The following is a 10,794-nucleotide window of genomic DNA, read 5'->3' as shown; positions in this document are numbered from 1 at the left end:
CCCTTCTCTTCCTCTCTCGGGTGTTATTGGAAAATCCATGAATGTTTTCAAATCCAATGTGGGTGCTTGGCTGTCTCTAATGTTTTGTGATTATCCATCTGTTTTATTGAGATGTTACCATGACAATTAATGTGTGTTTACAGTCATTTTTCGTATGGTCCTGAAAACGTAGATGGTGTCTGCGTGTGGGTGGGTTATCTGAAACTCAGCATCCGCCTCCAAATTGAATTAACTTGCAGACAATAAAACCAGGTCTGCCCACCCCCCACCCCCACTCAACACACACACCCACACACCCACACACACCCTTCTCCCTCTCCTCTCTCTCCTTCCCTCTCATTGTCTATCTGTTTCTCAACCTCTCGAACACAGTCTCACACTCTCTCTCACACAGTCTCTCACACAGTCTCACACATACACACACACACACACACACATGCACGCGCACACACACACAACAGGCATCATCTGCATTTTTAGAACTACCAAAATGGCACATTGCATTCTCTTTCTCTCAGTCTCATAACTACAAGTTATTGTTTATGTAACAAATCCTAACATAATGGGGCAACAGCTAAAGATTATTTTCATTTTCTATTCATATGTATAGTTTTCTTGATTTGTTATTTGGTCTATAAATTGTTGGAAATAGTGACAATTGCTGTAAAGCATTCTTCAAACTCAACGTAATGAAATTGCTCAAATGAATTCAGTTTGCGATCACATAAGACAAAGAAAACAAACAAATTACAATGTTAGATAAGCTGAAACCAGAGATCATTACTTAGAGGACTGACTCAACAATTAGTCTAATTGTTTTAGCTCCACATTGAACAGAGAGGCTGTGTCCTCTTCAAAAACACGGTAATCAAGCATGTTGGTAAATGTGGTGAAAAGAAAAGTTATGATAAATTGCTAATGCTTTTTTCATACTATTTTTCTAAATAGATTAGTCAGTTAAAAATCGATGAACTAAAAAAAAATCCAAACATTTAAATTGAAGTTAGAAAATAATATTCAATTAGTTTAAAACTATGCAGAATAATCAATAATGACACTGTACATGGCACTAAGCCTAAACATATAGGCTTAAACTAGACTTAGTTAAACTTAAACATATTGATCACATCAAGATTCCAACAATTATTTTAATGACGAAACTAAATCACACTGATCATGAACCTGTGTTAACTATATTTTATGTAATTGGCCAAATTGAATTCAATATAGTAGTTAAAACAAATGTTTTACGTCGTAGTTCTTTGTCGATAATCTGATTGTTGTGTCAGCAGGTTCACTCTCCAAACAGGGTGGGAATACTGCGATGCCTTCAGGTAGTACTTATAAACCTCGTAAATAAACATTACATACATTCAAATATTTATTTTACGTTGTTTAAGCAAGTAAACAGAGTCATTTTGTTTCACACCTGTATAAAGAAGAACATACAATAATTAGACACACCTTTTTTATGGCTAACATACAAAAATAGAGACTTGGAGAGAATTGTAATTTTGTAATCGTCATTAAAAACTAAAAGTCTTATTAAAACACAAGATATGCCACCGAATTATGGTTAACATTATTTGATCATGTAAAATAACCAGTACCGTTCTGTTTCCCACCTATGTTGCACTTCGAAAAGCTGGTTCTGGTTGTCCATTTTTTGGAGAAGGCGATATTTCCGATGGGCATGAAAGCATCATCAGAGGTGCGGACCAGTTGGTTGCAGTTGGTCCAGATCAGGAGCAACGGCACGTCCTTCGTCACTTTACTTTGACGCACATCGTTCACGCTGACATCAAACTTTTCATTAAAAAAAAGAAACGTGCGGTTTAGTTTCGATAGAAGCATACAGTTAATGTTCAAAAATGTCCAAAGACTCGTGGGCAGTTGCTGTCGATGTTCAAGAAGCTACAACTCCATCCATACAGGTGAGACACGTGCCTCCGAAAAGTAACATCAAACACGGGCTAACTCATCGTTTACTAGCAAAGAAGCTAATTTGCTACCTAGCTGCTACCTATCTTTTTTTTTTTTGCTCCCTTCCAGAAGTTGGACTTCTCAAAGAAAGTTGAACGTGTGTGTGGCCCCCGTAACATAAGAGGAGACATAAATGGTAAATAAATTAATAAATAGTTCTACTTTCACAGCCTAGTTGTGGGTGCTTGACGTTTTTTTTTCTTCTTCTCCCGCCTGTGCCAGGCAACGTTGTGCCAGACAAGGATAAAGATGGAGGTCCGAGGGGAGACGGGGAATCGGTGGACCAGGCTGAACAGTCCCTGTTGAATAAACTGATCCGCCGCTCTCTGGTAAAGAACAGAAACCAGGTGGAGGTCCTGCAGAGGGACCCCACGTCTCCTCTGTTCTCCGTGAAGACTTTTGAGGAGTTGAGACTGTAAGTGTGACTTTGAAAACAGATGTAGGCCTATGTATGTTTTTTTTTTTTTTTTACCCCCTTTCCTCTGACACTTAAGCACATTATCGTGACTTTGACTTGTTTGCCTGTTGCCTTTTAATTGAACCAGATTCAAAGATATTAATCAATTTATGCATCTAACTACTGCGTTTTATTTCTTCAACAGCACTGGAAATTTTATTCCTTTTTTTGTTGCTTTTCTACAGTGTATGTTTTAATTAATGCTCTTGATCTTTTAAAATTGTGTTTTTTTTCTGCATTATGTTTTGATGCTTTTAATGGTTTTATGTGCTATACAAACTTGCTTTTCCTTGATCGATAGAAAACCTGAACTGCTGAAGGGCGTGTACAACATGGGATTCAACAGGCCATCAAAGATTCAGGAGCATGCCTTGCCCATGATCTTGGCACAGCCGTGAGTTCATTCTTAACTCTTTTGGACTTTTCTTTTTTCATAAGTTATTGGTTGGAACCTTATTGATCGGTCTCTATAAACAACAAAACTCTATTAGTAGTCAGACAAATAATAAAATAATAACACTGACATTTTTCAAATTGCTTGTGTTTAACCAACAATCCAAAAGTCAATCTTCACTACTGAGAACCTGACACCAGCTTTTTTTTAATTTATTTTTTTGCTTGCCAAATTGCTTCTAAGATTAATTCATCAATCATCAAAAGTGTTGCTGAATGTTCCGGCAATCAGTACTAATTAAATTATTTGTTGTGCAGGATTTCCCTTCATAGGATAGACATATTACTTTTTGTGCCAACTAGCACGATGTAATGACTAAAATGTGAATTTGTAGTATTTTGTATTAAATTATCATATCTATGACTTTGCTACTCTGAACAATTTAACAATTGTAAACTAGCTGTAGAACAACAATGTTGTATTTTAACAATAATGAGAACATAATGGCATGACATTCATGGGCTCTGACTGATGATTATATATGTTGTCAATTTATTCAAATGATTTCCTTTATTATTTTACAGCACTGAAAAAACCCTAGTGCCCAAGGTGAAGTCATCAAACGTCTTAAAATGTTTCAGGATGAAAAAAAAAACATTTTAAAGATTATCAAAATGATTTAAATAAATGTTCTCTCTAAAATGGACTGTAACTATTGTCCTTTCTGTAGTTATACAAATATATTAGAATTTCCTCATGTCAGGTTTGTCTGATGTATCCTCTTCTTTATGTGTGCTTTTCCAACTGTTCCAGACCTCAGAATCTGATCGCTCAGTCCCAGTCTGGCACGGGTAAAACTGCTGCTTTTTCTCTGGCCATGCTCAGCCATGTAAACACAGATAATAAGTGGACTCAGGTAAGCATAACATGAAATCTTCAAAGCCAGTCTCGACATTCAGTTGTAAACACACAAACATTTAAAAAACGTTTTGGTTCTTTTAGTGCCTTTGCATCGCGCCAACATACGAGCTGGCTCTGCAAACCGGTCAAGTAATCGAGCAAATGGGAACATTTTGCCCTGATGTGAAACTGGCCTACGCCATTCGGGGAAACAGAAGTAAGAATGTGACCCTAATTGTAATTACATCTGCTCAACTTTGTGGCAAAATGGTATTTCAAGTCCTTCGAGAGTTGCTTATGTCACAATGTGGATTTCTGCATTCTGTTCAGTGGAGCGAGGCATCAAGTTGCAGCAACAGATTGTCATTGGAACACCAGGCACAGTCCTCGACTGGTGCACCAAGTACAAGCTTATTGACCCCAAGAAGATTACTATGTTTGTGCTCGACGAGGCTGATGTGATGATCAGCACACAGGGCCATCGGGACCAGAGCATACGGATCCATAGGTGGGTTTCTTTCAGAGAACCATACCCATGATGAGAACAAAAGAGCTTTGTCTGTCAACACGATTCTCTTGTCACAATATTTTCTTGCTTTTGGTTCGATCAACACAGACAACTGACGAAGGAATGCCAGATGCTCCTTTTCTCTGCAACCTTCGAGGACTCTGTGTGGAAGTTTGCTGAGCAGGTGGTTCCTGATCCCAATATCATCAAGCTGAAGCGTGAAGAGGAGACGCTGGACACCATCAAGCAGTTCTATGTGGTCTGTAAGGAGGAGGAGGACAAGTTCACGTCACTCTGTAATCTTTACGGGAGCCTTACCATTGCACAGGCCATGATCTTCTGCAGGGTAAGTCAAACGCCGTCATGTCAGGGCTCATGATATTATCCGTAGGCACACACAGCTCGCTGAATTTCACCGACTTCTCCAGAAACTGCATCGAGATGACCGTGTTACCGAGCAGCGACGCTACGAGTGACAGGAAGTCCAGACGTTTGATTTACACGCGGATGCATTTCGAATTTCTTTCTCCGATGTCTACGTGTTTGTTTTGACCAACTTTCTACCGATCACGCTGAACCTCTGCTGACCTCACACAGCACCATCTAGTGGACTAAAAAAGCAATGGATTTTCTTAAAATCTGAAATCTTCGACCAAAAAGATCGATACCTGGCTTCGGTGAATATTGCCACGCACAATATTGCGATACTATGCTGCATCGATTGTTTTTCTTCCTCGCCCATAATTTGTCGTGTGTATAAAATGTCTTCATCGTCACCGCCAGAGGATCTGGTCACATCTTTTGTCCGGCCGTCGTCTCACTCCCTCTTCCTCTTCTACGATATTCAGATGGCATTTTAATGCCAGCTGTTAATGAGGTCTTGAATGTTGATAAACTGACAGATGAGATGTGTGTTCATCACAAATTAATATTTCCAATTCCAGGAAAAATGTTCCCATGACAGGACATAGTACGTTTAGCTAATTTTAACTTTTTTTCTTCAGACTCGCGTCATGGCTTCTTGGCTGGCTTCAAACCTGATCAAAGAGCGGCACCAGGTGGCTTTACTGAGCGGGGAAATGACAGTGGAGCAGAGAGCTGCCGTCATTGAACGCTTTAAGAACGGCCAGGAGAAAGTTCTTGTGACTACGAATGTGTGCTCCAGAGGTGAGCGAGCGATTTTACCATTTCAACATCGTTATGTTCTGAGGTCTCCAACTCATTAGTGGTTGTATTGATTACAGGTATTGATGTGGAACAAGTGTCGCTTGTGGTCAACTTTGACCTCCCTGTGGACATGGATGGAAATGCCGACAATGAAACATACCTTCACCGGATTGGCCGCACAGGTCGCTTCGGCAAAAGAGGATTCGCGGTCAATATGGTTGACAGCAAAAGCAGCATGGATATTATCCACCAAATTGAGATGCATTTCAGTACGTTCCCGTTTCGTTCAGTATAATCATGTCGAACAGCGACTGCAAAGATCCTAACATGACTTTTATCTTTCCATCTTTCTGCCACAGACCGGAAAATCATCGAGCTTGACACTAATAATGTCAAAGAAATGGAAAGGCTGACTATCTGAAGACTAATGAATCAGTTAAAAGCGTTGGTGAGATATAAGAATGTCTCACCTGAAAACCAGGGTTGAGTTCAAATATAAATATCCTTGAGTGACTTGAAGCATTTTAAGGTTTAAATGCCTGTTTGCACCATAGAACCTTAGTTTTCCTGTTTAAGTTAATTTGATGTTGGCCTGTGAAGCCAGAGCTGTTGCTCTTTTTGTGTGAAGAAAAAATAAATAACTGCTGTTGCTTATTAAACTTGTTCAGTTTCTTCCAGTTGAAATGCTTGACAGCATACAGAGACAAGGTGTTGGCATTGCATCAAGTAAGAACATTGTATTGGTGTAGCTAAAAGAATGAATCAGTTGCTCAGAACCTTTTTATTAAATGTAATATAATGAAAATATATCTAATTCAGGTAGTATACAATATGTTCAAAAGACAAGAGTAACCTCCAAATTCTCTGCATTTTAGTGTGATTGATTTTCACTCTTCATCCAGAACACGCAGCTTTCATCCATCCAGAAATTATTTGATGGATCCATTCGGCATTAGAACATAAAAGGAGTTCTTTCTCAGAATGGATTTTGACTCAAAGAAAAGCGCAGGTGTTATTGTTATAACAAGGATGGCATTGTACATTTTAATATTTACACTTGTGCTTTTTCTTCTGTGGCATGTCAAAATGTCTTCTGTGAATTGCCGACAGTTTTCCTGGTTAGGGTGCATTGCCACTCAACCTTTTGTGCCTGCATGTTACCTTTTCTAGTGACTCAACAATCAACAAACGAGTTTGTTGAATTAATAACCAGTCACAGGATTGTGTTTGTTTGCTACAGCAGGGCAGTAGTTACAGTATAAAGGAAAAGTCTGATGAATCCACCACATATTGGCCGTAATGTGCATCTGCATCCTAATTAAAGCATATTTGGCATATAAGCACATCAATCAAAATAGAAAATATATAAATATTTGCTAAAACCAATTTTGTTGCTGCATTTGTCAGCAGCATTTAAGCTTTGAAAGTAAGTGCCAGATAAACAAATTAATGCCCGACAGGAGATAATTTCTTAATTTAGTAATCACCTCCTGTTTTGACTGAGACATACTATAATTTTAAATGTCCCCTTCGCTGTGGTTATAAACAGCCACCCCGGACACGCATTAGTGAGTATTCTGAGCAATTGTGCAGCAAAACAAGTTACCAAGGAGATACATCAATGGACCTAATTGTAATGAATTTGCTGTCAAAAGGTTCATAACATGTTTTACAACAAAAATGGAAAGAATTGTAAAAAAAAAAAAAAAAGAAGGTAATAGTCTACAGGTATTAAGTTTAGTCCAACATGTTCTAAAAGATGTGTATCTTTTGCACAACATACTGTATCCATATTATATATATATATATATATATATATATATATATATATATATATATATATATATATATATATATATATATATATATATATATATATATATATATATATATATATTAATGGGTTGTACTGCTTCTCTCTCAAATCCAGAATATCTGAAATCTTAAACGTTGAACTGCTGGTCACAAAATGACTTCTACTTAATCAAACTCTGCAATCTGCAAAACTGAGAGAAATCATTGAGGCGTACTAGGACTTCACCTCAGTTCTGTGAGATGCACAACACCGATCGGTTCAAGATGCTACACTGGGCCAGGCTCATGTCCATGTCTGTGAAGGTCCTGCGTGGCACATCCATGGTCTGAATGGACGCCTCTTTGTACTCCGCCTCATACCTGAGCTCTGCACTGGCTCTCACCATCAGCAGAGTGTCTGTGGGTTCAAAGTGCTGCTGAAATCTCCTCCCGCATGGGGCTCGGATAGCGAGGAGTAAGCTTCCAGCTTCTTTGGTCATCATTGGTCCTGAGCCAGGGGGCTTGAACCCAGCCCTCATGTCCACCTCAGAGCTGCTGCTGGTCTGGGTCGCATCCATCACTGGCTCCTCGGGCCGCTGCCTCTGCTGCATGACGGCATCGCCACGCAGGCTGTGCGTGGACATGTGTTGGTCTACGCTTCTCCCGTCACGCACACCTGGCTGCCTCCCGCCAATGGGAGGGAGAACCTTGTACTTGTTGAAGGACTGCGGTGGAGCTGCGAGTTGCAACGTCTGCAGAGACAAATCCTGGCTCAGCTGGCCGGCCTGCCACATTATGGGTTGGGACTGGGAGCGCTGGTTTCTGCTCGACCCCCTGGCCCCGGGACGCTCTGGAGACACGGGGGGCCTCTGTGCGCCGTCAGCGCCACCGGAACACGGGGAGTCGTTACCGGCCGGTCTGCGTCGCCCTTTGGAGGACTTTGGCCTTGCTGAATGCATCGACGGCGACAGGAGAGTTCAGAAGAGTCCGTCGGTGAACATTCACAGTTGTTACTCGGCTTCAGTCCTTCACAATAAGAGTCGAAGACAACCATGCCCTGATGTTGAAGAGCCGCTTCACTAAAACTGGAAGGATAGGTGCGTCCTCCCGTTGAAACGGAATTACAAGTTAAAATGCTAAAAAAAAAAAAAAAAAATGTTAGTGCGCTTTGCGTCTAGTTTCTGCAGGAAGTGTTTCTCGATAAGCGTCAGCGTGGTTGCTATGACAGTACGGTTGCCCGGACGACGACTTGTGGTTGGAGTCGAAGAGACACCTGCTGGTGGACGTGCGCAACTGCAGTTACAGGTGTACACCTCCAACTGCAGGAGGTGTTACAGGTGTACACCTCCAACTGCAGCGACAGGTGTGTAAACAGCTCAAAAACATATTCAACATATATTTCATCCATTTCATACTTTCTTACGTTTTGTAATAATTGTAAAAAATGTAACTTGTGTCCTCATTAACTACATTTAAAAAAGTAATACATGATTGTCAAATCAAATAAAACACAAATTCACTTGTGAATTTGTGTTTTTATGACACAACACTTTATACATTCTATTTTAATTCATTGTCATACATGTATATAATACAGTAAATTCTTAAGAAACAATACATCAATCACTTCAAATAAATAAGTGTATTGTTTGATTCACACATAAAATAACTTCATTAAGATCATGCAAAAAATCTCAGAATTATCTTAATATTTGGTTTGGCTATTAAACTGATGGGTTTTTTAAAAATAAAGTATCCACATTATTCCAACACTCATGTTTGGGAATGTTTTTTTTTTTTTTAATGTCTCAGATAAATGGAATGTGTTCGCACACTTAGACTTTTCCGTCCCTGAAGAAGTGTTTCTGAAACTGCTTCTCTACCGTTGAGGCTGCAGTTTTTGTTAGTCTTTTAAATATTTTTTTTTTACAACAACCATAGAGATTTAGGCAATATCTGGTATTATACAATATTACATTCATGATATATTAGCTAGATATGTCAGTGTGTGAGTGGAATATAATATGAGAACATCAAATACTTGACCGACTGGCCCTATCGTTACATTATGTCAAACATGCATTTCTCTAATGCATAACATCATGATTGAGAAACAGAGCAGCAACTCCCAATTATTCTATTATAAAATTATAAAATTTAATTAAATAAATTACTGTACTCAGCTGAAACAATACAGACGCAGTGCAGATTTTTTTTTTGTAGCTGTAGATTTGGAATAAATAATTAAAACAAACAGCTTTTGGCAGTGAGCGAAGACCTGGGCCCCACTGCTCCATCCATCTACTAAAATCAGAACAGATTACATCTACAAGCAAAAGCTGAATTTAAAAGAGATCTATTACAAAGAGTGCAGATAAACATGCAACATTTTAATTGACAGTAGTTTAACACAATTTAAAAAACTGTAAATATAGAAGTTACAGATGAGTGTCAGTGCATGTATGCTTAATCGATACCGTTGTGCAGAGGATGAAGAACACTTAAGTCACCAAAAAACAATAGCAGCTTGATTGACAGCCCTTGTAATCGTGTAATGTATATGAAGTGGCTAATAAAAATACTTTTTGCTCTCTATGGCAAGTCCAACAAGTTCTGTTGAGTGTAAAGTTCCTCCGTGATCTGGTACACCTCAGAGATAAGAGGCAGAGCCTCCCCGAGCTTGGCCACGACCTGCTCCGGGGGGCCCACGTTCATCACCTCAAAGAAAGCAGGGCGCCCCGGGAGCACGCAGAACGCCATGCCTGCAGCCTTGCGGACCACCCAGGGGTGGAACTGGGACAGAGACTCATTGTAGGACTCTGAACACATGACAGAAGTCTTGCCATCCTCACTGCTGGTGCGGAGGCGCTCCAGGAAGAGCTCCAGCCACCTCAGCGCACGGTGGAGCCTCAGTAGGGTGCGACAGCCGGACTCTGGATGGCTGCCTCTCTTGGTCAGGTCCACTAGGTCGTTCTCCAGCTCATACTTGACCATTGACTGGATAGTGGCATACTGGGAACCGTTCTCGCCATTGAGGAGAGCCACCAGGATGTGGATCTTGTTGACAGCATCCTTGGAGATGAAGCCAAAAACACTCCCTAAGCTGTTCAGAAATCTAGTGATGGGAGAAAAATGAAAACAGTTTGCAGACGCCTGACACGTGACACTTTCTTGACCGTTTCATCTGCGTACAGTATGTACAACACACTTACTTTACAAGACCACGCCACCCTGCGACGTAGTGTTCAAGATAGACTTCTCTGTTCTCTGACAAACACAACTTGAAAGTGTCGAGCACCTCCTGCAAGCAGAATTTCTGGTCGTCTTCAGTGCCAGCCATGGTTTTCTATACGGAAGTGCTATCGACAAAAGCCAAAAGGCAACAAATGAATGTCCAAATGTCACGAACGTTTACTAACAAACTGGAGGTCGTAACTCATGTAAGTATTGAGGTGTTAGTCCAGAGACCGAACACGTTACCTGCAACAACAGTTAGAAGAAACAAAAGAAAATTTAAGCGTTAGTCTTCATATTAGTAAACCGACAGGTCATTCCTGCTCCGTCTCTACTGCGCAGACTCGAGCCGGAAAA

At 40.2% G+C, this 10,794-nt stretch overlaps 3 protein-coding genes across 3 annotated transcripts; 1 reads left to right on the top strand and 2 right to left on the bottom strand.

Moving 5' to 3' along the window:
* Positions 1-1,722: 1,722 nt before the first annotated feature.
* Positions 1,723-6,068, top strand: ddx19a (DEAD-box helicase 19a). The gene is made up of 11 exons (XM_068597312.1): positions 1,723-1,934; positions 2,053-2,119; positions 2,206-2,398; positions 2,742-2,834; positions 3,648-3,750; positions 3,837-3,951; positions 4,065-4,242; positions 4,351-4,588; positions 5,247-5,409; positions 5,487-5,678; positions 5,769-6,068. The coding sequence occupies exons 1-11, from the start codon at positions 1,872-1,874 to the stop codon at positions 5,828-5,830; spliced, it is 1,467 nt and encodes a 488-aa protein (XP_068453413.1). The 5' UTR covers positions 1,723-1,871; the 3' UTR covers positions 5,831-6,068.
* Positions 6,069-7,316: 1,248 nt separating this feature from the next.
* ubxn10 (UBX domain protein 10) lies at positions 7,317-8,404 on the bottom strand. The gene has a single exon (XM_068598261.1). It carries the CDS (start codon positions 8,160-8,162, stop codon positions 7,452-7,454), a length of 711 nt encoding a protein of 236 aa, XP_068454362.1. The 5' UTR covers positions 8,163-8,404; the 3' UTR covers positions 7,317-7,451.
* A 464-nt stretch (positions 8,405-8,868) lies between these two features.
* Positions 8,869-10,770, bottom strand: cptp (ceramide-1-phosphate transfer protein). The gene is made up of 3 exons (XM_068598062.1): positions 10,684-10,770; positions 10,416-10,562; positions 8,869-10,318 (listed from the first exon to the last, which is right to left on the bottom strand). The coding sequence occupies exons 2-3, from the start codon at positions 10,541-10,543 to the stop codon at positions 9,796-9,798; spliced, it is 651 nt and encodes a 216-aa protein (XP_068454163.1). The 5' UTR covers positions 10,544-10,562; positions 10,684-10,770; the 3' UTR covers positions 8,869-9,795.
* Between the last annotated feature and the right edge of the window lie 24 nt (positions 10,771-10,794).

Source organism: Clinocottus analis, unplaced genomic scaffold (genome assembly GCF_023055335.1).
Source record: "Clinocottus analis isolate CAN_PGR_092001 unplaced genomic scaffold, fCliAna1.0.p SCAF_4, whole genome shotgun sequence".
NCBI lineage: Eukaryota > Metazoa > Chordata > Actinopteri > Perciformes > Cottidae > Clinocottus > Clinocottus analis.
The sequence above is the reverse complement of the archived record's forward strand: the minus strand, read 5'-3'. Positions and strand labels throughout refer to the sequence as shown.